The sequence below is a fragment of the Saimiri boliviensis genome, chromosome 1 (assembly GCF_048565385.1).
Source record: "Saimiri boliviensis isolate mSaiBol1 chromosome 1, mSaiBol1.pri, whole genome shotgun sequence".
Classification (NCBI taxonomy): Eukaryota; Metazoa; Chordata; class Mammalia; order Primates; family Cebidae; genus Saimiri; species Saimiri boliviensis.
Window position 1 is genome coordinate 76,814,992 of NC_133449.1, and position 27,791 is coordinate 76,842,782.

The 27,791-nt window shown below is 43.2% G+C and overlaps 1 protein-coding gene across 7 annotated transcripts; it reads right to left on the reverse strand.

Moving 5' to 3' along the window:
- Positions 1 to 263: 263 nt before the first annotated feature.
- On the reverse strand, positions 264 to 27,642 carry C1H2orf74 (chromosome 1 C2orf74 homolog). 7 transcript variants are annotated; one of them, XM_010333571.3, is made up of 5 exons: positions 27,558 to 27,642; positions 12,539 to 12,652; positions 12,263 to 12,443; positions 11,279 to 11,465; positions 264 to 755 (listed from the first exon to the last, which is right to left on the reverse strand). In XM_010333571.3, exons 3-4 carry the CDS (start codon positions 12,434 to 12,436, stop codon positions 11,292 to 11,294), a joined length of 348 nt encoding a protein of 115 aa, XP_010331873.1. In that variant the 5' UTR covers positions 12,437 to 12,443; positions 12,539 to 12,652; positions 27,558 to 27,642; the 3' UTR covers positions 264 to 755; positions 11,279 to 11,291. The 7 variants fall into 7 exon arrangements, with proteins under 7 accessions (XP_010331873.1, XP_010331870.1, XP_010331872.1 ...); XM_010333568.3 differs by lacking the exon at positions 264 to 755 and adding an exon at positions 786 to 1,531; XM_010333570.3 differs by lacking the exon at positions 264 to 755 and adding an exon at positions 1,546 to 5,570.
- Positions 27,643 to 27,791: the final 149 nt, after the last annotated feature.

Sequence of the window (27,791 nt, forward strand, 5' to 3'; positions counted from 1 at the left end):
TGCAGACGCGACGTGACCGTCGAGGACACGGCCTTGAACGCCCAGGTCGCTGGGAGGCCGGCCTTTGGGGCCACGACGCACCCCGGCCACCCCGTTTGTGGGTTTCGTCTGAGTTGCCGCGCTGCGGTTTTCTCCGTGACGCGGTCTCTAGCTCTCCCAGCACCTTTCCAATTAGTCCCAGGTTACTGCAGGAGTATTTCCATTGTATTCGTGTAACAATCCTTTAGAGATGACCAAATGATGTGATTGTAAGCACGTGTTACTGCAGCTTGATGCACTTTATCATGGAGTATTAATTATTCCTTTTAACCAAGTTTGGCTTCTACCAAAAACTTTGCACGAACTATTTGGACAATGTTACAGGGGTGTACATGGGTAGTTAGCAGAAAAATGAGTAGGACAGTGAAAGGGTGGAAGCAGCTGGCTGTTCTCTTCCCCTGTGCTGACTTGCCTGCGGTCACCCACGAAATACACTCACGAGTAGAGCGCATTGTCTCCACTCGCCTACCGGAGCTACCACGTTCCATCACTATCTTCCAGAAAGCTACAACAGTCATGTAAACACTGCTTCAAGGCGTTTTGACCTCAAAATAAAAAGACGTTTTGATTTCACCTTTCACACTTCGCTAAAGCAGCTGTAACAGAGTCACATGAAGGAGCATCAGGGTGGGGTTGCCTGATCATAAGCAGCCTGGTTTCCCCTGCTAAGGAGCTTGGACTTGGCGGTACAGGCAATGGGCAACCACTGAGGCGACCTAAATGGAGAAATGACACGATCAGACGTGTTCTAGGAAAATCATTCTTACAGGCTTTTGAACATTGGAAACGGGTGAGATAGAAACTGGAAGGAGGAAGACTTGTCAGGGTGGAGAAGGGGTGAGCGGTGTTCAGAAGTGGAATCTGAGTGTGTCAGACACTGGGGTGCAGCAGAGAAAAACGTTTTCTTCAGCCACTGGAATTTGCGGCTTGGTTAGCGACTGCACCCTCAGAGACTAGAATGGAAAGAGGCCGGAAGGGGGCTGGGGCTAGAACTCTGGAAAAAAAATCAGCAGGTAAGAGGTAGGCAAGGGAAGAGGGGGCCTGCAAAGAACGACTGAGGAGGAGGAAGGCAACCACAAAGGCACTTCATCACAGAGCCTGGGTGCCCGGTGGAGGCGGTGGCCATTGGCATCAGTGTGGAAAAGTACGAATCGGATGATAAAGATACATAGAGATATATATTGGATGTAACAACAAAGAAGGTCCTTGGGTCGTTTGCAGAGAGCAGTTTCAGTGAGTGATGGGGCAGAAGCTGGGTCATGGGTGACAGGTGAATGGGAGATGAGAGGGTGGAGACTGTGCTTTCGGAATGTTATGCAAGGACAGGTAAGACAACTGGACAGCAGTGAAATAGGGACGTGGATGAAGGGAGATTTTGCCTTTTCCCTTTAAATGTTTTCATCCGCTGGTGGGAATCAGCTGGTGAAAAGAGGGACAGGTGGTGCAGCCTTGTCCCAGAAGCCATGGGAAGAGATGAGTCCAAAGGATGAGCCTGCAATAGGAAGACCCAAGGACAAGGATCAGAATGGATGTTTCTCTACCCACCTTGGTTTTGATTGGTTTGATTTGGGAGAGGGTGCAAGGGAGGTGGCAAGTGGATGACTTCCCAGGGCAGCTTACCTGCAGCAAGTGAGGGTGACAACACTGACAGGCTTTGGGGGAAGAAATGCAAAATCCTCTCAAGTATGTCCTTTCTCCCATAACCTACCGGTGCTGGGGTAAACCCAGATTATTTTCATCTTTTCTAAACACAACTAACTCCACTACACTTTCTCTGTCTTGAGAGAAAGGGTTTGAAATGTACATATCCAGGTATCCAGGATGGACCTTTTTTTTGAGATGGAGTCTCACTCTGTCATTCAGGCTGGAGTGTGGTGGCATTATCTTGGCTCACTGCAACCTCTGTCTCACCTCCCAGGTTCAAGCAATTCTCCTTCCTCAGCCTCCCAAGTAACTGGGATTACAGGCATGCATGACCACGACCAGCTAATTACTGTCTTTTTAATAGAGACAGGGTTTCACCACATTGGCCAGGCTGGGGGGGGGGGGGGTCTGAACTCCTGACCTCAGGTGATCCGCCTGCCTCAGCCTTTCGGAGTGCTGGGATTGCAGGCATTAGCCACTGTGCTCAACCCAGGATTGACTTATTAGCAATGCACTAGAGAATCAGGAGTTGGATGTCGGTTTCACATCGCAGTAGACCCATGAGCTGCTAAGGGTCTGCTTTTGAGGAAGTCACGATTCCATTTTCTTTTTATAATTTAGGTGCCTATCCCTCAGTTTGATTTCATTCCCTTAATATTTGTTGAGCAACCAGCATGCACATATGTCCCAAGCACACTGCCACCAGAGCACATAGTACTGTGTAGCCTTTGCTCTCAAGCTCTGTTTCTTCACTGGCCTGCTCGCCTTCAGGGCAAGTACTCTTTCTCCTCTTTATCCTGATGCCAGAGCTGTGCCCAGAACACAGTGGGCACCAAGGAAATCTTTGTTTAGATGACTGTGTGAATAATGGAATGAGTATTTCTCAAACTAGTGTGTTCCAGCCTATTAATAGGCTATGAGTGACCTATAAAATTAATTTTAGAGGAGGTAAAATTTTACAGGAGGCATCAACCATCATTTTTATCTTAATGAAATAGAATAGAACTGAGTTTAAATGATCAGAGTCGTTACACATAGTAAAGGTAAATATTGTTTCTTAAATCATTGGGGGCTGTGTGTGTGTGTGTGTGGTGATGTATTGTAATTACACTGTCGATTTTTTTAAGTTTGAAAGCCACTGGTGTAGCAAACCCAAAGATAAGTACAATAGCTTACAACTAACAGTTCATCTGTTTTGCACGTTGCAGAATCCCTCGTGCCCAGCACACACCAGATCTCAATAAATATTTGTTGACTACATCAATTCCTAAGAATGGATGAAGTCATTTGTGGGAGGGATATAAAAGAACTGGGCCTTAATGGATGAATGGAATTTCAACAGGTAGAGAGATGGGAAGAGTTCCTTCCAGACCAAAGAAGGATCACATCATCAAAGATGTGCAAGTTAGGAAAGGAACGAGTGAAAAGTAGGATGGGCACAAAGCAGAATGGGTGAGAAGACAAAAATGAGGACATTTTGAGGTGGGAGCAAAAGCCAGCGTGAAGTCTTTTTATACTATCAGTGAAGCAGACGTGCTGAGTTGCGTCTCCTCCAGCAGCGGTGCCCTACACCGGCTGCCCACACTGGCAGGCTCTAAAGCCCAGTGTTTGGATTCTAGTCTTGGCTCTGCCACTTACCAAATGAGTGACCTTAGGCAAGTTCCTTAATCTCTATGTACTTCATTGTTTGTGAAATGGAAATAGCGTTACATCTGTCTGCATTGGGATTAGATTCCACTACTAGTAACTGTGGGAGACCAAAATATGAAGGATTGTTGAGCTGAAGACAATTAAGAAGAAGCCAGCTGGGCACAAATGGATCTTTGCTTGGATCCTTGCAAGGTCTTCCTAATGGTCTCTGTCCTGCTAGTCTCTTTCCCCTCCAGTCCAGCCCCCACGAAGCCTCATGCAATCTCTCTAATATAACTGCTTTTCTGCTTAACATTGGTCAGTGGCTCCCCATGCCCACCCCCTTAGCATGGCTCACTGGAGGTCTGGCCCAGCCTGCCCTTCCAGCCCATTTTGTGTCACAACATTGCTTGCACTCCACACAGCAGTCTACCTGGGCTCTCCAGTACACCTGTGCCTTTGCACTTTCAGGATGCTTTGCCTGGTGGGCCCTTTCCATCTAAGCCTACAGCACCAATTCTTTAGTTTCTTCCTCTGCAAAACTTCCTTGTTGTCTCCTTCACCACTCAAGAGAGTCCCCTCTGTCAGTAAATTGTATCACAGACTTTTTTAAGAGTCAGGATCTCACTCTGTCACTCAGGTTGGAGTGCAGTGGTGTGATCACAGCTCACTTCAGTCTCTTACTCCTGGGCTCAAGTGATCCTCCCGCCCCAGCCCCCTGAATCACTGAGATTTTAGGTGTGAGCCACTGCACATGGCATAGACATTTTAATAGCTCTCAAATCAGTGAGAACCTTCACTTGGCAGTGTCTTAAAACTGCTCTTCACCTCTTCTGAAGTCAAGTACTTCCCGAGAGAATTGACGTTTGCTTTCCTCATCACCTGGGGCAGTACCAACCTGAGTCTCTGTGGCAGGCAGCCTCTAAGATGACCCTCACCTATCCCTCCCTCTTGGTGTTTGTGCTCTTCTGTAATCCCCTCCCTTTGAGTGTGGGCCAGACCTGGCAACTTGCTTCCGATAGACAGAATAGAGCAAAAGTGATGGGATGTTCCTTACAGGGTTAGGTAACCAAAAGACTGGCCTTTTTTTTTTTTTTTTTTTTTAATTGAGACATAGTCTTGCTCTGTTGCCCAGGCTGGAGTGCAGTGGTGCAGTCTTGGCTCACTGCAACCTCCACCTCCCAGGTTCAAGTGATTCTCTTGCCTCAGCCTCGAGTAGCTGGGATTACAGGTGCCTGCCACCATGCCCAGCTGATTTTTATATTTTTAGTAGAGATGGAGTTTCACCATGTTGGCCAGGCTGGTGTTGAACTCCTGACCTCAGGTGATCCACCCACCTCAGCCTCCAAAAGTGCTGGGATTACAGTCATGAGCCACTGTGCCCAGTCAAGACTCACCATCTTCTTGCTGGTGTATTGCCTACCTCTCTACTCTTGCTCGCTCTTTCCTTCTTCCTCTTTCTCTTTCCCTGAACCTCACTTGGAGGAAACAAGCAAGTTTATACATGAGTAAAGTATTGAAAGTGTATCACAGGGTACATTCTAGCCAGTGGCATGCTGGATAGAAAGGTGCATATACTTTCAATTTTAATAGTTAACTGCCCAGTTACCCTCCAGAAGATTTACCAACTTACACAGTTGACCCCTGTACAACATGGGGTTTAAGGGGCACTGAACTCCTCCACATAGTCAGAAATTTGTATATAACTTTTGGCTCCCCCAAAACCTAACTACTACTAGCCTACTGTTGGCTGGAAGCTTTATCTAGAAAAGTTGATCAACACATATTTTGTATGTTATGCATATTTACCATATTCTTAGAATAAAGTAATCCAGAGAAAAGAAAGTATTACTAAGAAAATCATAAGGAGGGCCAAGTATGGTGGCTCACACCTGTAATCCCAGCACTTTGGGAGGCCAAAGAGGGTGGATCACTTGAGGTCAGGAGTTCAAGACCACCCTGGCCAACATGGTGAAATCCTGCCTCTACAAAAATATAAAAATTAGCCAGGCATGATAGCGAGTGCCTGTAATCCCAGCTATTTGGGAGGCTAAGGTGGGAGAATCACTTGACCCTGGGAGGCAGAGGTTGCAGTGAACCAAGATCATGGCACTGTACTCCAGCCTGGGCAATAGACTCCATCTCAAAAAGAAAAAAAGAGAGAAAATCATAAGGAAGAGAAAACATATTTACTATTCATTAACTGGAAGTGGATCACCATAAATGTCTTCATCCTCATTGTCTTCATGCTGAGTAGGCTGAAGAGGAGGAAGAAGAGGGGTTGGTTTTGCTGTTTCAGGGGTGGCAGAGGCAGAAGAAGTAGAGGAGGTAGAAGGGGAGGGAGGAGAGGCAGGTGCACACTCAGAGTCACTTTTACTGAAACAAATCTGCACATAGAGGGCCCACACAGTGCAAGCCCATGTTGTTCGAGGGTCAATTACTTTTTCTAATGAGAATTATTTTCCTCCTCCTCTTTAACCCTTCACCAGTATTAGCCATCTTTCTAATATTTGACAGTTTGATTAAAAAAATCATCTTATTGTTTCAATTTATTTTTATGAAGTCAGGTGAGCATCATAAAAATAAATTTTTTTGGCCATTTATCTTTCTGTCTATATGTATTTTTGCCAAATTAAAACTAGGTGATTCATATTTTCTTATTCCTGTGGGTGAAATAATTTCTTATGTATCTGAATGTTCTTAATCATTTCTTTTTTTTTTTTTTTTGAGACGGAGTTTCGCTCGTTACCCAGGCTGGAGTGCAATGGCTCGATCTTGGCTCACCGCAACCTCTGCCTCCTGGGTTCAGGCAATTCTCCTGCCTCAGCCTCCTGAGTAGCTGGGATTACAGGCACGTGCCACCATGCCCAGCTAATTTTTTGTATTTTTAGTAGAGATGGGGTTTCACCATGTTGACCAGGATGGTCTCGATCTCTTGACCTCGTGATCCACCTGCCTCGGCCTCCCAAAGTGTTGGGATTACAGGTGTAAGCCACCGCACCCGGCAATCATTTCTTTATAAGGAAATCAACCTTTGGTCATAAATTTAAAAAAAAAAAAACAAACAAAAAAACGGTTTCCCAGCATAAGAATCACCAAAGTCAATAATGCTGGAGCTAAGGATACTTGACCCTGTGTTTGGTAGAAAAACAGAGGATTGAGCAATAAGTAAGTAAGCTGAGCATAAGGGAAGCCAAATTTCTCATTATTAGCGAAGGGGGTTACAAATATGGAGTGGGTAAAGCTAGAATAAGCCCTATTGGATTGGAATTGGAAGTGCTGGTGTGAGCTCATGGTCTTTTATAAGGATAGACAGCTACAGAAATGGATATTGTGGTCCACTGCTTTTTGGAAACTTTCCCCTTCTAAAGGAAATCTTGCCCTTGAACATGGGCTGGACTTAGTGACTTGCTTCTCACCACCAGAACATGATGGAAGGGGTGTATCTATATACATGTTCTTCCATACATATATATTTAATATATATATTAAATTGGAACACTGGCAAATTTTGAATGGGGACTGTGGATAAGATAGATGGTAATAGTGAATTGATCTTAATTGATGGTTGACCTGCAGTTATCTGGGAGGATGTCACAGATTTTCAGAAATATGTGCTGAAGTACCAAGGACGAATGATACATAATGTTTGCATCTTACGCTCAAACGCTGTAAAAATGTAAATATGTATATATGGAGAGATAAAATGATTATACCATTGTGGTAAACTGTTAACTGAGGAATCTGAGTGAAGTTCTTTGTACTACTCTTGGAACTCTTCCATAAATTTGAAATTATTTCAGTATAAAAGTGTTTTAAAAACAGGCTTTCCCAGTTTGTTGTTGAGGTTTTGACTTTATGCTGTTTTTTTTACTAAGCAAAAAAAATTTTTTAAGTAATCCAAGCTTTATCAAGCTTTGCCCTTTTGGCTTTTGGGTGATATATCCTGTCTGGAGTAGTCATTTGAAGAAAGTCGCTGGACCAACAGCTAATTAAAGGGTAAAGTGGCAACTTTAATTCCACCTTTGCAAGAGAAACACCAACAGGCATTGAGAAAAAATTGCTCAATTTTTCTCTACAGCCATAGCTTAGGAGACAGAAACATGGAGCCCTACAGCTTCACTGTCCACAGAGCATCTTCAATTGCATCTCTAGCCAATACTTCAAATTCAACAGAGCTAAAACTTGCCTAATCTTTTTGCTCTAGTCACTTCTCTGGACCTTCCTATTTCTGAGGGTCTCGCAGGTATCCAAACTCAGGAGCCATCTTTGCAACTTCCTCTCACTCCTCCCACATCTGGGAGGAGTAAGTGATGTGCCTTACTCTTTCTTCATCTTCTCATTACATTCTGCCAACTCCTAGTCCAGGTCCACATCCTTCAAACCTGAACTGACATTGTAGCCATCTCCATTTACCACCTCCTAGCTGCTAATCCTCAGTAACTTAATCCTGGTGGAACGCTCTCATGGACTTCTTCCATTATTGCCTAAGATTATTTATTATAGTGCAACTTAAAAATATGTAGAGGCCGGGCGCGGTGGCTCAAGCCTGTAATCCCAGCACTTTGGGAGGCCGAAGCGGGTGGATCACAAGGTCAAGAGATCAAGACCATCCTGGTCAACATGGTGAAACCCTGTCTCTACTAAAAATACAAAACATTAGCTGGGCATGGTGGCACGTGCCTGTAATCCCAGCTACTCAGGAGGCTGAGGCAGGAGAATTGCCTGAACCCAGGAGGCGGAGGTTGCGTGAGCCGAGATCGCGCCATTGTACTCCAGCCTGGGCAACAAGAGTGAAACTCCATCTCAAAAAAAAAAAAAAAAAAATGTAGAAACCTGGCTGGGCGCAGTGGCTCACACTTGTAATCCTAGCACTTTGGGAGGCCAAGGCCAACAGATCACGAGGTCAGGAGTTTGAGACCAGCCTGTCCAATATGGTAAAACCCCATTTCTACTACATGGTGGCGCATGCCTGTAGTCCCAGTTACTCGGGAGGCTGAGACAGAAGAATTGCTTGAACCCAGGAGGTGGAGGTTGCCGTGAGCCGAGATTGTGCCACTGCACTCCAGCCTGGGTGACAGAGTAAGACTCCGTCTCAAAAATGTATATATTTGGATATGAACTCCCTAACCTAAGAGCTTTCATCCAACTTTAAAACTAAAAGAAATTTAAAAATCAAATACAAACAAAAGCATAGAACCAATAAAATTCAAATGGACATTTAGAACCAATAAAATTCAAATGCCAGTTGCTCTTCTGTTGACTGTGCTGCTGTTCACATTATAGTCGTGATCTGGATGGCTTTCTCGGATTCCATGTGCCTATATGGTTATAGGTATTGATGGCCAATTTTCCCATCATTTTCCTCTATTGGAACTTCTATAAAACTGTGGTGACACTTGCACCACAATGTGAATGTACTTAAAACATTATTGAACTGTACGCTTAAAAATGGCTAAGATGAAGCCAGCCGTGATAGCTTATACCTATAATCCCAGCACTTTGGGAGGCCAAGGTGGATGGATTGCTTGAGCTCAGGAGTTTGAGACCAGCCTGAGCAACATGCTGAAATCCTGTCTCAGCAAAAAATACAAAAGTTAGCTGGGCCTGGTGGCATGTGCCTGTAGTCCCACCTCCTCTGGTGGCTGAGTTGGGAGGACTGCTTAAGCCCTGGAGGTCATGGCTACAATGAGCCTTGATTGTGCCACTACACTCCAGCCTGGGCAACAGAGTGAGACCCTGTCTCAAAAAATAAAATAAAATAAATGGTTAGGTTGGCAAGTTTTATGTTATATATATTTTACTGAAATGAAAACTCTTTTTAATTTAGTATTATCAGGTGAAAGATAAAAAATTTAATGCTTGTAGAGACTGAATATTTCTACGGGCACCCTCCCCACAGTCCACAGAGTTTGGATCCATTTCCCACCCTATACCCTTAACCTAGGGTCCTCAGTGAACTTCACTTTGACTTCTCACCACGCTTCACTGTTGCCCCTCAACTCTCCTCTACATCCAACTTCAGCGCCAGGCAACTGGCGACAACCAAACCCAATACACGTCCTCACCTTCTTGCCTTGACTCATGTTCTTTCCCGGCTGCTTGTCTTGTCTATCTAATCCTTCCACTTGTCTAAGTCTCTTTTCCTCCTCACAGTGGGATGGTCCCAGCCCACACTGACATGCCCCTCAGCAGAGGGTGTTAATACACCCCATTTGGTAATAGTTCCACATACTAAAATATTTTGTCACTTATATTCCCAATCATTCCACAAACATTTATGGAAAATCCACATGAAAATGGACTAGGCCCCTGAATCAAATGCTACATTTCCTGCTTTTTCTCTCTCAGAGCCCCTTACACATTTCACAAATGTGTCCTGCAGCTGTGTGGATGGTGTCCTACCAGTCTGTACTGTCATATTCCACACATGCACAGAAAATTTTAAACCAATGAAATCAAGGATAGTATAATCTTAGGATTTGCCTAAAGTAATAGGATGTTTTGTTGTTGCTAGCAGTTTGTGTTTTTGTTTGTTTGTTGCTTTTGTTTTTTTCTGAGATGGATTCTCACTCTGTCACCCAGGCTGAAGTGCATTGGCGCAATCTCAGCTCACCGCAACCTCTGCCTCCCAGGTTCAAGTGATTCTCCTGCCTCAGCCTCCCAAGTAGTTGGGATTACAGAGGCATGCCACCATGGCTGGCTAATTTTTATATTGTTAGTAGACATGGGGTTTGACCATGTTGGCCAGGCTGGTCTCGAACTCCTGACCTCAGGGGATCCACCTGCTTTGGCCTCCCAAAGTGCTGGGATTACAGGCATGAGTCACTGTGACCAGTCTGTACCAATTTTTAAAAAGCAGTTGTCAGTATAAGAAAAGTTTCAGGACTCAGTTCAATGGGGATTATATAGTAGAAGACCACAGTTATGGAAGCTTCCATGATGACAGCTGCAATGTTATTTGGTCATGAATGCTTATAATCAGAACATGCATTACTTTTAAAAATCCCCCTTGAATATGATGTACCTAATAGGCATCTGTACAAACACAAACCACTTTATTCACATGCTAGAACAGTGTTTGAGTAGACAGTTGTTTGTGCGTTTTTTTTTTTGTTTGTTTGTTTGTTTGTTTTTGAGACTGAGTCTTGCTCTATTGTGGAAGCTGGAGTGCAGTTGCACGATCTCATCTTTTTTTTTTTGAGACAGAGTTTCGCTCTTGTTACCCAGGCTGGAGTGCAATGGCGCGATCTCGGCTCACCGCAACCTCCGCCTCCTGGGTTCAGGCAATTCTCCTGCCTCAGCCTCCTGAGTAGCTTGGATTACAGGCATATGCCACCATGCCCAGCTACTTTTTTGTATTTTTAGTAGAGACGGGGTTTCACCATGTTGACCAGGATGGTCTCGATCTCTTGACCTTGTGATCCACCCGCCTCGGCCTCCCAAAGTGCTGGGATTACAGGCTTGAGCCACCGTGCCCGGCCACGATCTCATCTTATTGCAACCTCTGCCTCCCAGGTTCAAGCGATTCTTCTGCCTCAGGCTCCCAAATAGCTGGGACTATAGGCGTGCACCACCACGCCTGGCTAATTTTTTGTATTTTTAGTAGAGATGAAGTTTCACCGTGTTAGCCAGGATGATCTTGATCTCTTGACCTTGTGATCTGCCCGTCTCGGCCTCCCAAAGTGCTGGGATTACAGGCGTGAACCACTGCGCCTAGCCAAGTAGACAGTTTTAAGTGCAATATAATCAATTCCTTGAACCCAGATTTGAATTTTAAAAAACTATATTCAAGCTCTGAGTATTTTACTTACAGAATTTTGCCTGTGACCCACTCCTTTCTGCAAAAAGGTAATATACTATATTTATTTGCTTAATTCTCCATTGTTTTGCTGTTTCAACATGATTTTTTGTACTCTTAGTCATTTCAATGTTAGTTAAAGGTTACATTTTCTTTCACTCTTACCCTTTTTGGAGCTTCATTTTCTCTCTTTATGTTCTCGAGTATAGCTTTGAGGTATAGGGTGTTTATTCCCAAGATCCACAACAATTACCTCCCTAGAAAATGTCACTCCTTTTAAAGGTCTTTTTTGGCTTTCAACAACTGAAGGAGTTCTAGTGACAGCTGTGTGTGTTTTCTGCAAACCATCATCCTGCAAGAGAATAAGGACAAACAATATAAACAAATAATCAATTTATGACATCCGTTGCTTTTAAAATTATACATACACTGTTAACAAAAAACAGAAAAAGCATTTCCAAATGATATAGGAAAGCAGCAATAATCCATCATGATTACATTTTCACATTTTTATGGCTATAAAAGCATACACTGACATATTCAAATAACATTTGGTGACATGTAATTCTCTCCACAAAGTGGTCAAACCCAAGAGCCACCTGAACCATCATTCTGTCGTGGACTGGGCTTGGCCATGGGGTAGGAGGGCATGTGAGTTGTTCATGTTAGGGAGTCCCAGACATAAAACTCAGGAAGGCTCCAGCCATGTTGTGTGCTGTTGTAGGACCTTGTAACTAGCACAGGGAGCTGCAATCTGGGCCTGAGCTTGACCACACTGGAGAGGTAAACAATTCATTTTGTTTTTTCACTGGAAACAGGAGAGCGATGGATCCCTAGATGATCTCTTAACAGCTCTAAGATTCTAGAATTTTGAGAAAAACAAACTGAAGAGGAATTATTAAGAAAAAGACAAATGTAAGAATGAAGACTGAACAAGTTTCTAGACTTGGCATATGTAATGGTTTAGTAACAAGAACTGATAAGCAACCAGAATGGCTTAAATGACTGTGGGCATCGGAGTCATTCTACCTACAAACCTAAGTTACAGGCAACTCCATCTCCTATTAGGTATAACTAGCTAAGGAATTTACCTTCTTTTCAATCAGACAAATTCTAAATCTGCCCCTTGAGAGTAGAAAAACATATCACCTCTTCTTGACCAGTTTCTCCAGCATTCTCAGTCTCTTGCTTCTCATTTATTTGGTTCTCCTCTTCTGCCTCCATATCTCTTCTGTTTTCTAAGGATGTGGCCAACACTTCCTTACTCTGTCTTTGGACAAGAATGCCAGGCCTCATTGGCACATTCAAGTTCACAACTTGCATTAAGACCCTAGAAAATCAGTCCATAGAGTTTTAAACATTATGCATCCTCGTCCTCACTAACACACAGAAAACAGCCTCTGCTATATCCTGTGCCACACTCACCTTTCATGGTCCTCTGGATTGCTTGTCACCACTTTGGCAGCTGCACAGTCTACACCTCCGTTTGCATCTGTACAAGGTGCTTTCTTTGTGTCTGTATCTTTCCTACCTTGGAAACTGGAAAAAAAAAAAAAAAAAAAAAAAAAAAAAAGCCACAAATTCAGAAAAAGAAGAATGGCCCTGACTTTAAGGTGTGGCATAGAAACTTCACTTTTAAACAGAAAATCAGCATTTCTAAAATGCTGAAATGAAAAAAGTAGATAGCCATGGTATTATTACTTGTTCTATTTTAAATTGTTTTACATTATTTCTAGATACATTTGCTAATGTGACTTGAAATCTGATCCCAATTATCAGCATGGATTTATACCATTTATATAAAAAGACCACCAATAAAAGGAGGATGCAAATGAAGCAAATTAGAAGGATGATGAAGAAAGTGATTGCTGTGGTTTCAAAGCTCATAGGTTTAGCTAGAAGATTCATCCACTCTCACAATCACAGATTGTCCAAATACTCTTTTACAGCTCAATTTGAATGTAGTTCTCTTGTTCTTTAAGTTTCTAGAAACAGAGGAATAAAAGGCTGTTTTCATTGTTGTTCTTTTGGTCAGTTTAGCTTCATAAAAGATGCTCTGCTTGTTGCGGAGTTCACTCACACTGGCTAATTTCTCTCCGTAAATGTGGTGGGGGCTGAGGTGGCCAGAGGGGTGACTGAGCTAGGACATGTGTGATCATGCAGCTCACCTCCCCTCACCCCAAAAACTATCAGGATCCAGAGGAGAGTGGAATCAGAGCAGCTGGAGCTGAGTCCAGTTCCCCATTCTTCTCTCTTCAGTGACATCATAGAATCATGGAGCCCTTGAGTAACAGAGACCACAGTGCCAGTCCAGCTCAGCCCATCACCTGGAGGCTGGAGAACAACAAGGCTGTTGCCTGTTCTTCCCCTCCTCTGAGAGGTCCAAGTTAGAGGCCATGTGGGACTGTCTTGACCATTCTCTTGGAAAGGATTTTCTCTTTACTCTCCAAACACCATCTTTCCTTTCCTAATCTGGGCCTGTTTCTTTTATTGCTTCATTCACAGACCATGAACAATTGGTCTACTTCCTTCTTATGAAATCCTTCTCTCTAGCCCTTAGCCCAAGGCTTCACTGTGAAATTCTACCAAACATTTAACAAAGAACTAACACCAATGTTTCTCAAATCTTTCAAAAAATTGAAGAGGGAACACTTACTAGTCATTCTATGAAGCTGGCATTACCCTGATGCCAAAGCCACTAAAAGAAAAGAAAGCTACAGACAAATATCCTTTATGAATATTGAATGCAAAAGTCTTCAACAAAGTATTAGGAAACCAAATTCAGTAGCATATTAAAAGGATTACACACCATGACCAAGTGGAACTTATTCCTGGAATGCAAAGATGGTTTAATACACAAAAAGCCACCAATATAATACATCACATTAGCAGAATAAAGGTTAAAAAAAACCACATGATCATCTCAACTGATGCAGAAAAAGCACTTGACAAAAATCTAACACCCTTTCATGATAAAACCACTCAAGAAATGAGGAAAATAAGTAAACTACCTCAACATAATAAAAGCCATATGTGAAAATCCTATAACTAACATATTCCATGGTAAGAAAATATTTGCAAATCACATAATGTATTAATGGACTGATATCCAGAATATATAAAGAACTCCTACAACACAGCAACAACAACAAACCCAATTTTGAAACAGGCAAATGATTTCAAGATATTTCTCAAAAGAAGATATACAAATGACCAATAAGCACATGAAAAAATTATCATCACTAATCATTAGGGAAGTGCAAATCAAAACCACAATGTGATACCATCTCACACCTAATTGAGGGGCTATTACTTTAAAAAGAAAAAAAAAGTACTGGCGAGAATATCGAGAAACTAGAACCCTTGTGCATTGTTGGTTGGAATGTAAAATGGTACAGTCACTGTGGAAAACAGTATGGCAGTTGCTCAAAAAATTAAGTAAAGAATTACCATATGGGCTGGGCGCGGTGGCTCAAGCCTGTAATCCCAGCACTTTGGGAGGCCGAGGCGGGTGGATCACAAGGTCAAGAGATCGAGACCATCCTGGTCAACATGGTGAAACCCCGTCTCTACTAAAAATACAAAAAAAAATAGCTGGGCATGGTGGTGCGTGCCTGTAATCCCAGCTACTCAGGAGGCTGAGGCAGGAGAATTGCCTGAACCCAGGAGGCGGAGGTTGCGGTGAGCCGAGATCGCGCCATTGCACTCCAGCCTGGGTAACAAGAGTGAAACTCCGTCTCAAAAAAAAAAAAAAAGAATTACCATATGATGGAATAATTCCATTTCTGGGTATATACACAAAGAATTGCAAGCAGGGACTCAAACAGATATTTGTACACCCTTGCTTATGGCTGAATTATTCAAAATAACCAAAAGGTGAAAAAACCCAAATGTCCGTTGAAGGATGGATAGATAAAATGTGGTGGTGGAGGCAGTGGCTCACACCTGTAATCCCAACACTCTGAAAGGCCAAGGTGGGTGTATTACCTGAGGTCAGGAGTTCGAGACCAGCCTGGCCAATGTGGCAAAACCCCGTGCCTACTAAAAATACAAAAATTAGCTGGGCATACTGACAGGCACCTGTAATCCCAGCTATTTGGGAGACTGAGGCAGGAGACTCGCTTGAACCTCAGAGATGGAGGTTGCAGTGAGCTGAGATTGCGCCACTGCACCCCAGCCTGGGCGACAGAGCAGGACTCTGTCTCAAAAAAAAAAAAAATTGTGGCATATACACACAATAGAATACTATTCAGCTTTAAAAGGAATGAAATTCTGATACATGTTATAACATGGATGAATTTTGAGGGCATAATGCTGAATGAAGTAAGCCAGTCACAATAGGTCACATGTATGATTTCTCATTTATATGAGGTATCTGAAATAGTCAAATTCATAGACACAGAAAACAGAATCATGGTTAACAGGTGCTGCAGGGAGGGAGAAATGGGAAATCAGTGTTAATGGCTGTAGAGTTTCAGTTTAGAATTATGAAAAAGTTCTAGAGATGAACAGTGGTGGTGGTAGCACAATAACATGAATAAACTTAATACTCAACCCTTTACCTGTCCCACCTCTCAATCCTTTAAGACTTGGTTGTTGGCCAGGTGCGGTAGCTCACATCTGTAATCCCAGGACTTTGGAAGGCTGAGGCAGGCGGATCATTTGACGTCAGGAGTTTGAGACTAGCCTGGCTATCATGGTGAAAACCCGTTTATACTAAAAATACGAAAATTAGCTGGGTGCGGTGGCATGCAACTATACACCCAGGAGGCTGAGTCAGAAGAATCAGCTACTCAGGAGGCTGAGTCAGAAGAATCACTTGAACCCGAGAGGCAGAGATTGCAGTGAACTGAGATTGCGCCACTGCACTCCAGCCTGGTGACAGAGCGAGACTCCGTCTCAAGAAAAAAAAACATACATGGAGCTTCTTGGACCCCCATTCTCCTTCTATTTTTGTTGCTTCTCCCATGCTGGAGGGGTGAGTCAGGGAACACTCCCCTCTCTGTGGTTTCTATACCAACAAACCAAGAACAATATTTGCCAGACCTTGAATTCCATTCTCTTAGTTGGGGTTCAGGTGAGGAACACTTACTCGGCTCCTTCTCTCTGTTTCAAGAGAAACAGCATTGCTAAACCCTTCTTTCATAGACTGTATGCCTCCCCTTCACATCCCTCCTCAATTCAGATGTCCATTCACTAACAACTTCTTTCCTCTCAACTATAAAATTCTTTACATATGATTTCTCTTTTTTTTTTTTTTTTTTTTTTTTTTTTTTGTGAGATGGAGTTTCGCTCTTGTTACCCAGGCTGGAGTGCAATGGCACGATCTCGGCTCACCGCATCCTCCGCCTCCTGGGTTCAGGCAATTCTCCTGCCTCAGCCTCCTGAGTAGCTGGGATTACAGGCACGCGCCACCATGCCCAGCTAATTTTTTGTATTTTTTAGTAGAGACGGGGTTTCACCATGTTGACCAGGATGGTCTCGATCTCTTGACCTCGTGATCCACCCGCCTCAGCCTCCCAAAGTGCTAGGATTACAGGCTTGAGCCACCACGCCCGGCTTACATATGATTTCTAAATGCTTTACCCGTACAGTTCCTAAGGTGAGTTTTGTTTCTTAAATGGCATTTTGTTCATCTTAAAAGGTGAATAACCTCACTTACATTTTCAAAGCAAAAATGTGCACCCCACACTTTTCTTTTGGTGGTAGCTTATAGGCAAGGATGACGGCCAGCAATTCCTCCCATCCTGTGTGTACATGTCTCTTCTCCCATTGAGAAGGGAAGTTGCTTCCCCTCTCCTTGAACTTGAGCTGGCCTGTGACCTGCTTAAACCACTAGAATGTGACAGAAGAAACACTGCGCCAATTCAGGCCAAGCCCTTAAGAGACAGGGTAGCTTTTTTGCATTCATCCTCCTGAAGCCTTGAGGTACCAGGTAGGAAGTCTGACCATCTAGCTGGAGAGAGCAGCTCCCATGAGGCTCCAAATATGAATAAAGTCATCTTTTAAATTCTTGCCCCAAATGAGCAATCCCAGCCAATGCCAAGTGAGATAGAACAACCGTTCAGCTGACCTAAACCAACCCATAGAATCAATAATAACCACTAAATCGCACTTCTTAACATATCACAACTATAGGCTTTCTTCTATAACTGAGTATGTCCAAAACCCACTTTGGGATTTGCCTTGTAAGCAAGGGTGAAGAAATCTGTTACACTCAGGGAAGATAGAATATCCTGATGCTCAGCAGAGGTGAGGAAGGTGGATCTTTTCAAAAGTCAGCAAAACTCACAGGCTATTTTTAAAAAGCGTTCTGACAAAAATACATCTGAAAGGAAGTCAAATATATATTTGAAAAGAAGGGCCAGGCATGGCAGCTTATGTGCCTCTAATCCCAGGACTTTGGAAGGCGGAGTTGGGAAGACCATTTGAGTTAAAGAGTTCAAGACCAGCCTGGGCAACATGGAGAGACCTCCGTCTTACAAAAAATAAGAAAATTAGCTGGGCATGGTGGCGGGTGCATGTAGTCCCAGCTACTCAAAAGGCTGAGGTGGGAGGATTGCCTGAGCCCAGGAGGTAGAGGCTGCAGTGAGCCATGATCACAACAGTGCATTCCAGCATGGGTGACAGAGTGAGCCTGTATCAAAAAAAAAAAAAAAAAACAAACATATTTTAGACAAGAAACAGAGAGAACCACACTGGAATTCCAGTATTTTAGAGTTCATCAGGAGTCAGTGGATCTAGGCACTGCTGTTAACATCACAGAAAAGACAAACTAGGAACTATGTGTCTCCTGATGGAATTACACATCATCACCTGTATAGTAGTCTTGCCCCACTTCCTTGAAAACATTTGAATCTGAATCTCAACAAGTCTCTAAATCTACCAGTGTAGAGTAAACATAAGGGTCAGAGGAACATGTGAAACCACACAATAAAGCTCCATCATTTCAATGGAGACTATGGGGAAACTGTATGGAAAAATAACCAGGTTTTTAAAATTCATCTACCTCTCTATGATTTTAGAAAACTATGCTCAAGTACATCAGTTGAAAATTTAAGGCTTGGTCTGGCACAGAGGCTCACCCATATAATCCCAGTACTTTGGGAGGTCAAGGCAGGAGGATCACTTGAGGTCAGGAGTTTGAGACCAGCCTGAGCAACATGGTGAGACCCCCATCTCTAGTAAAAATACAAATATTAGTCAGATGTGATCACATGCCTGTAATCCTAACTACTCAGGAGGCTGAGGCACAGCAGTTGCTTGAACCTGGGAGGTGGAGGTTGCAACAGAGCAAGACTCTGAAAAAGAAAGAGAGAGAGAGAGAGAGAGAGAGACAGAGAGAGACAGAGAGAGACAGAGAAAGACAGGCTGGGGACAGTGGCTCATGTTTGTAATTCCAACACTTTGGGAGGCCAAGGTGAGACTATACCTTGAACCCAGGAATTTGTGCAATATAGTGACTAGCCTGAGCAATATAGTGAGACCCCATTTCAATAACAAGAATTTTTTTTTGTTGAGATGGAGTTTTGGTCTTGTCACCCAGCTAGAGTACAATGGCACGATCTTGGCTCACTGCAACCTCCACCTCCTGGATTCGTGATTCTCCTCCTTCAGCCTCCTGAGTAGCTGGGATTACAGGCATGTGCCACCACACCCGGTTTATTTTTGCATTTTTTAAGTAGATACGGGGTTTCACCATGTTGGCAGGCTGGTCTCAAACTCCTAACCCCAGGTGATCTGCCCAGCTGGCCTCTCAAAGTACTGAGATTACAGGTTTGAGTCACCATGCCCAGCCACTACAATTATGAGATGGAGTTTCACTCTTGCTGTCCAGGCTAGAGTGCAATGGTGCAATCTTGGCTCACTGCAACCTCCGCCTCCTGGGTTCAAATGATTCTCCTACCTCAGCCTCTCGAGTAGATGGGATTATAGGCATGCACCACCACACCTGGCTAAGTTTGTATTTTCAGTAGAGCTAGGGTTTCTCCACATTGGTCAGGCTGGTCTCAATCTCCTGACCTCATGATCTGCCTGCCTCAGCCTCCCAAAGTGCTGGGATTACAGGCATGAGCCACCACGCCCAGCCCTTTTTTTTTTTTTTTTTTTTTTTGAGACAGAGTTTTACTGTCACCCAGGCTGCAGTGCAATGGCTGGATCTTGGCTCACTGCAATCTCCATCTCCTGGGTTCAAGCAATTCTCCTGCCTCAGCCTCCTGGGTAGTTGGGATTACAGTCACCCACTACCATGCCTGGCTAATTTTTGTATTTTTAGTAGAGACAGGGTTTTGCTATGTTGCTCAGGTTGGTCTCGAACTCCTGACCTCAGGTAATCCACTCACCTCGGCCTCCCAAAGTGCTAGGATTACAAGCGTGAGGCACTGCACCCAGCCAACAAAATATTTTTTTAAATTACCCAGGTGTGGTGGCATACCCCTATAGTCCCACCTATTCAGGAGGCTGACACAAGAGAATCGTTAGAGCCCAGGAGTTCCAGGTTGCAGTGAGCTGTGATAGCTCTGCTGCACTCCAACCTGGCGTGACACAACAAGACTCTTTCTCTAAAGAATGAAAGAAATGAAAGAAAGTCCTTGACAGAACAGCCAAAGCTATACTAAGCAAAAAGAGCAAAACTGAAGAAATAATATTACCTGACTTTAAATAATATTACAGAGCAATAGTAAAACGGCATGGTACTGGCATAAAAGTAGACACACAGATCAGTGGAACAGAATGGAGAGCCCAGAAATAAATCCATCCAGTTATAGCCAACTCATTTTTGACAGAGATGCCAAGAACACACATTTGGGAAAGGACCGTCTTCTTTAATAAGTAGTGCTGGGCAAACTTGATATCCATATACAGAAGAATGAATCTAGATCCCTGTCTTTCACCATATACAAAAACCAACTCAAAATAGATGAAATATTTCAATAAAGACCCCAAATGATGAAACTACTAGAAGAAAATATTAGGGGCCGGGCACAGTGGCTCACACCTATAATCCCAGCACTTTGGGAGGCTAAGACAGGCAGATCATCTGAGGTCAGGAGTTCAAGACCAGCCTCACCAATATGGTGAAACCTCATCTCTACTAAAAATACAAAAATGTGCCTGTAGTCCCAGCTACTCAGGAGGCTGAGAGGGGAGAATTACTTGAACCCTGGAGGTGGAGGTTTCAGTGGGCCGAGACTGTGCCACTGCACTCCATCCTGGGCAATAGAGCAAGACTCTGTCTTGAAAAAAAAGAAGAAAACATTGGGGAAATGCTATACAACACTGATCTGGGCCAAGATTTTTTTGGTAAGACTTCAAAAGCACAGGCAACCAAAGCAAAAATAGACAAATATCAAGCTAAAAAGCTTCTGCACAGCATAGGAAACAACAAAGAGAAGAGACACTCTATAGAATAGGAGAAAATATTTGCAAACTATCCATTCTATAAGGGATTAATAACCAGAATATATAAGAAACTCAAACAACGCAATAGCAAAAGATTAAAAAATCTAATTTAAAAGTGGGCAAAGGACCTTGAGGAGACATTTCTCAAAAGAAGACACACAAATGCCCAACAGGTATATGAAAAAATGCTCAATATCATTAATCATTAGGGAAATGCAAATCAAAACCACAATGAGATATCATCTCACCCAAGTTAAAATAGGTATTATCAAAAAAGCCATTATCAAAAATAACAAGTGCCGGTCAGAATAACGGGGAATATATTCCCACTATTAGTGGGACTACATAAAGTAGTACAATCACTATGGAAAACTGTATGAAGGCTCCTTAAAAAACTAAAAATAGGGCTGGGTGCAGTGGCTCACACTTGTTATCTCAGCATTTTGGGAGGCCGAGGCAGGCAGATCACTTGAGGTCAGGAGTTCAAGACCAGCCTGGCCAACATGGTGAAACCTTGTCTCTATTAAAAATATAAAAATTAGGCCGGGCACGGTGGCTCAAGCCTGTAATCCCAGCACTTTGGGAGGCCGAGGTGGGTGGATCACGAGGTCAAGAGATCGAGACCATCCCGGTCAACATGGTGAAACCCCACCTCTACTAAAAATACAAAAAATTTAGCTGGGCATGGTGGCACGTGCCCGTAATCCCAGCTACTCAGGAGGCTGAGGCAGGAGAATTGCCTGAACCCAGGAGGCGGAGGTTGCGGTGAGCCGAGATCGTGTCATTGCACTCCAGCCCGGGTAACGAGAGAAACTCTGTCTCAAAAAAAAAAAAAAAAGATGAGATCGTGCAACTGCACTCCAGCTTCCACAATAGAGCAAGACTCAGTCTCAAAAAAAAAAAAAAAAAAATATATATATATATATATATATATATATATATATATATATATATAAATTAGCCAGGCATAGTGGTGCACACTTATAATCCCAGATACTTGGGAGGCTGAGACAGGACAATGACTTCAACCTGAAAGGCGAAGGTGCAGTGAGCCCAAATCACTCCACTGCACTCCAACCTGGGCTACACAGCGAGACTCTGCCTCAAAAAACCAAAAACAAAAAATAAAGATAGAAGTACCATATGATGTAGCACTCTCACTGCTGAGTATATGCCCAAAAGAAAGAAAAGCAAAATATTGAAGAGATACCTGAATTCCCATGTTTATTGCAGCACTATTCACAAATAGCTAAGATATATAATCAACAGATGAATGGATAAATATAACATGGTAGATATACACAACAGAATATTAGAATGAAATCCTCTCATTTGCAGCAACATGGATAGAACAGGTGTCATTATGGTAAGTGAAATAAGCCAGGCACAAAACACAAATATCAAATCTTCTCATTCATATGTGAGAGCTAAAAAGTAGATCTCATGGAGACAAAGAGTAAACTGGTGGTTACCAGAGGCTGGGAAGGGAAGAGGGAAGAGGAGATAAAGAGAAGTTGGTTAATGGGACAAAAATTTAGTTAGATAGAAGGATAAGTTCTAGTATTCAATAGCACAATAGGAAAATTATAGTTAATGATAATTTATTATATATTTCAAAGTAGCTAGAAGAACTGTAATGTGCCTACCAAAGAAAACATAAATGTTTGAGGTGATTACCTGATATGACCATTACTATTAAATACATATTATCGGCCGGGCGCGGTGGCTCAAGCCTGTAATCCCAGCACTTTGGGAGGCCGAGGCGGGTGGATCACAAGGTCGAGAGATCGAGACCAACCTGGTCAACATGGTGAAACCCCGTCTCTACTAAAAATACAAAAGATTAGCTGGGCATGGTGGCGCGTGCCTATAATCCCAGCTACTCAGGAGGCTGAGGCAGGAGGATTGCCTGAACCCAGGAGGCGGAGGTTGCGGTGAGCCGAGATCGCGCCATTGCACTCCAGCCTGGGTAACAAGAGTGAAACTCCGTCTCAAAAAAATAAATAAATAAATAAAAATTAAAAAAAAATAAAATAAATACATATTATCAAAATAGCACACGTACCCCCCCCAAAAAAAATATGTACAGCCATTAAATATCAAGAAACATAATTTTTGGCCAGGCACAGTGGCTCATGCCTGTAATCACAGCACTTTGGAAGACTGAGGCAGATGGATTACTTGAGGTCAGGAGTTTGAGACCAGCCTGGCCAACATGGTGAAACCCCTGTCTCTACTAAAAATACAAAAATTAGTTGGGCAGTAGTGACGGGTGCCTGTAATCCTAGCTATTCAAAAGACTGAGGCAGGAAAATCACTTGAGTTTGGGAGGTGGAGGTTGCGGTGAGCTAAGGTTGTGCCACTGCACTCCAGTCTGGGTGACAGAGTGAGACCTTGTCTGAAAAAAAAAAGAAAAACAGTATTTTTAATCAATAAAAAGTCAGAAAGATGGAAATTCAGATATTTGAGCCCTGTATTTCGGCTCTGCCAATCTTCCAATTTCAGAAGACATAGCTGAAAAGCTGAACAGAGCTTTGGACAGATTCGTGACACTAGGGGAACATGAATTCAGGGAAAATGCTCAGGATCCAGGTTGAAGTTCAAATGGTCACACTCCAGGAAAAGGGTTGACTAGATGGGCCTCACAGACACTAACACCCAATCCTGAATTATCTCATTTCTGATTGGATTACATTTCTCTGACATCACTAATGTACCTAGCCATCTTTCAGAAGTAAACATAGAGTTTTGAAGTCTTTGGAATTAAAAAAAAAAAAAAAAAAACGCCAGGTACAGTGGCTCATGCTTATAATCCCAGCACTTTGGGAGGCCGAAGCAGGCGGATCACTTGAGCCCAGGAATTCAAGACCGGCCTGGCCAACATGATGAGACCCCATCTCTACTAAAAATACAAAAATTAGCCAGGTGTGGTGGCATGCACCTGTAATCCCAGCTACTCAGGAGGCTGGGGCACGAGAATCACTTGAACCTAGGAGACAGAGGTTGCAGTGAGCCAAGATCGTGACATTGCACTCCAGCCTGGGTGACAGGGGGAGACTCCATCTCAAACAACAAAAAAAAGCCAAAGACTATTCACATACAAAGGACATGTATTCAGAATATATAAAGAACTCTTGTAAACCAACAAGATAATAGAAGATGAGCAAAAGACTTGACAGGCACTTCACACAAGAGGATATCCAAGTGAGTAATAAACATTAGTGTCAGATTTTAAAATTAGTTAAAAAAAACTCTCCTCTATTTCCAAAACAAGTAAAACAATAAAAATAATTTTAAAGTATTCCTTTCCAGGTCAGGTACAATGGCTGATGCTATAATTCCAGCACTTTGGGAGGCGGAGGTGGGTGGATCACCTGAGGTCAGGATTTCAAGACCAGCCTGGCCAACATGGTGAGACCTTGCCTCTACTAAAAATACAAAAATTAGACCAGTGTGGTGGCATGCACCTGTAATCCCAGCTACTTGGGAGGCTGAGGCAAGAGAATTGCATGAACATGGGGGGCAGAGGTTGCAGTAAGTCGAGATGGCACCATTGTGCTCCAGCTTGGGCAACAAGAGCGAAACTCCATATCAAAAAATATGTATATATTCCTTTCCAACGTTAAAAACAAAACAGAAATTATGTTAAAAGGTAACCCACACTGTAATCCCAGCACTTTGGGAGGCTGAGGCAGGTGGATCACCTAAGGTCAGGAGTTTGAGACAGGCCTGGCCAACATCTCTACTAAAAATACAAAAAGAAATTAGCCAGGCATTGGGCATGGTGGCAGGTACCTGTAGTCCCAGCTATTCGGGAGGCTAAGGCAGAAGAATTGCTTGAACCCAGGAGGTGGAGGTTGCAGTGAGCCGAGATCACACCACTGCACTCCAGCCTGGGTGACAGAGAGAGACTCAGTTTCAAACAAAAGGCAACCGCAGACTGGTAGAAAATATTTGCCACACAAATAATCTTTAAAGGATCAACACATAGAATACTTTTTTTTTTTTTTGAGACAGAGTCTCGCTCTGTCGCCAGGCTGGAGTGCAGTGGTGTGATCTCGGCTCACTGCAACCTCCTCCTCCTGTGTTCAAGTGAGTCTCCTGCTTCAGCCTTCCGAGTAGCTGGGACTACAGGCATGTGCCGCCATGCCCAGCTAATTTTTGTATTTTTAGTAAAGACCAAGTTTCACCTTGTTGGCCAGGATGGTTTCAATCTCCTGACCTCAAATGATCCACCCGTTCTCAGCCTCCCAAAGTGCTGATTACAGTTATGAGCCACCATGCCCGGCCTAGAATACATTTTTTTTAACTCCTATAAATAAAAGGGAAAAGCAAAACAGAAAAAAGGTACTTCTTAAAAGACAAAGCGTGAATGGGCAACAAATATAAGAAAAGAGGTTCACCTCGCTAATGACCACAGAAATGCAAAGTGAAAACACAATCAGATAATATTTTATACCCACAAGATTGACCAAAAAAGTAGTCTGTCAATTCTAAGAATTGGTAAGGACATGCAGCAAGGGGAAGGAGCTTTTCTATACTGCAGATGGAAATGTAAATTGGTCTAACACTTTGGAAGAATCTGTGTGTGTAAAAACATGTAAAATAATATTCTTGTCTGGGAACAGTGGTTCACCCCTGTAATCCCAGCACTTTAGGAGGTGCAGGCAGGCAAACTGCCTGAGCCCGGGCAGTGAGTTGTGATCGTGCCACTGCAGTCCAGTCTGGCAACAGGAAACCCTGTTTGTCTTTTTGCTGTTGTTGTTCAAATACCAAAGGTCAGGTGAAGGAAAACCCTGACTCAAAAGAAAGAAAAGAAAAGAAAAAATAAAAGGTAAGGAAAGAAAAGAAATATCCGAAAGAAAGAAAGATCTCCCATAATTTCACCTTTTTCTTTCTCTATTATCTCTCTTTTTTTGGACAGTCTCTCTGTCACCTAGGCTGGAGTGCAGTGGCAGGATCTCAGTTCACTGGAACCTCCACCTCCTGGGCTTAACCAATCCTCCAACCTCAGCCTCCCCAGTAGCTGGGATTAGAGGCACCCACCACCACTCCCATCTAATTTTGGGGTTTGGTTTTTGGGGACACGGGTTTTCACCGTGTTGCCCAGGTTGGTCTCAAACTCCTGTGCTCAAGGAATCCTCCTGTCTTAGTCTTCCAAAGTGGTGAGATTACAGGTGTGAGCCACACACCCACCTCCACTTTTAATATTATACATTTCTAGCTTAAAAAAAAAAGTTACTGTAATCTTATTTTTGTTTTTAATGAACAGCATTCACATAATTCAAAAAACAATATATTATAATGAGGAATACATTGAGAAGTCTCTCACCCTATCTCAAGTCTTACCCTCCGTCTCATAAGAAACCATGATCAGAATTTATGTGGAAATAAGAATCATGTACTCTCATTTATCCTTTCCTACACAAAAGGCATAATTAATATACTGTTTGGCATCTAGGCTTTTTTCACTTAGTAAGATATGCTAGAGATAGTTCCACATTAGTATGTTGGGAACTGATTCCTCACTCTTTTTCATAGCTGCTTAATGCTCCATTTTGCATATGTACTATAGTTTATAATATCAGTCCTCTAATGGATACTCACATAGTTTCCAATCTTTTTGTATTACATTCAATAACCTCATATACATATCACTTCATATGTAAGCAAGTGTATTTGGAGGCAAAATTCCCCAAAGTGGGATTGTTGGATCAAAATGCAAATATTATTCAGGATGGTTTTGATAACCACCAAGGATTGCTGCATTCCGCTCTCCTATAGCACTGTAACTCGGCCTTTGTTTCCCTTACATCCTCCTATATCCAGTATATTGCCAAACGTTTCAGTGTTTGCCAATCACGATGATTTGCATTTTTATTAAAACTGAAGCTGGCCTGTAATCCCAGTACTTGGGGAAACTGAGGTGGGAGGATTGCTTGGGCCTAGGAGGTGGAGGCTGCAGTGAGCAGTGATCGTGCCACCTGTCTCAAAAAAAGAAAAAGAAAAAAAAAAAAAAAAAAGCAGGCCAGGTGCTGTGGCTCACGCCTGTAATCACAGCACTTTGGGAGGCTGAGGCAGGTGGATCATCTGAGATCAGGAGTTCGAGACCAGCCTGGCCAACATAGTGACCCCCCCCCGCCCCCCGCATCTCTACTAAAAATACAAAAGTTAAAAAGTTAGCCAGACATGGTGACGCGTGCCTGTAATCCCAACTACTCGGGAGGCTGAGGAGGGCGAATCGCTTCAACCCGGGAGGCAGAAGTTGCAGTGAGCCAAGATTGTGCTACTGCACTCCAGCCTGGGCAACACAGTGAGACTCCATGGCAAAAAATAAACAAACAAATAAACAAACAAACAAACAGAAAACATAAAAACAAAAAATAGCCGGGCGCGGTGGCTCAAGCCTGTAATCCCAGCACTTTGGGAGGCCGAGGCAGGTGGATCACGAGGTCGAGAGATCGAGACCATCCGGGTCAACATGGTGAAACCCCGTCTCTACTAAAAATACAAGAAATTAGCTGGGCATGGTGGCGCGTGCCTGTAATCCCAGCTACTCAGGAGGCTGAGGCAGAATTGCCTGAGCCCAGGAGGCGGAGGTTGCGGTGAGCCGAGATCGTGCCATTGCACTCCAGCCTGGGTAACAAGAGCGAAACTCCGTCTCAAAAAAAAAAAAAATAAAATAAATAAAAATAAAAATAAACCACAAAAACACGAAGCTAGGCATCTTTTCATATATTTAAAGTCTATTTGTAACTACTAGTTTTCTATGAACTTTGTACGCCAGTCCTTTGCCTATTTGTCTAATTGACTGCTGCTTAATTCTTAGATATTTTTAAATGAATATTTAATATATTTATATTTGGAAAAACTTATCCAAGGAAAGAAGACGCTAAAACTCCTGTTATAAAACGAATATACCTGCCTTTCCTCCACGAGTCTGGAATCCGGCCAAAGAAAGATTTTAACAGACTGTCGGACGATGTCAACAAGACCCCGGACCTGACGCCGCACGTTCCCAATTAGCTCGCCTGGAACCTACCTAACATCTGTGCGTGCAAGTTCGGCTTGATTCCTGGCGGAAAGTTTGTGTGCGCATGCTCCAAAGAGCCGCGCCCCTAACGGAAAATCCTCTGCGCATGCTCATAAACCTGCCCCTGTAGGAGACCTGAAAGCTGCTTCCGCGAAGCCGGGCTGGCGCCGCTACACTCACTCAGGGACCCTGCTGTTGGAAAATGTCCAGAGACACCATCTCTGCTATGAAGAGGGAATGCCA

Coding starts and splice junctions, on each gene's coding strand:
- C1H2orf74 (XM_074399598.1), bottom strand. CDS start 13,021: ATGAATCTTCTAGCTAAACCTATGAGCTTTGAAACCACAGCAATCACT. Junction 12,653..12,905: donor GTGGTCTTTTTATATAAATG/GTATAAATCCAT, acceptor TTTTTTTTCCAG/TTTCCAAGGTAGGAAAGATA. Junction 12,444..12,538: donor AATCCAGAGGACCATGAAAG/GTGAGTGTGGCA, acceptor CTGATTTTCTAG/GGTCTTAATGCAAGTTGTGA.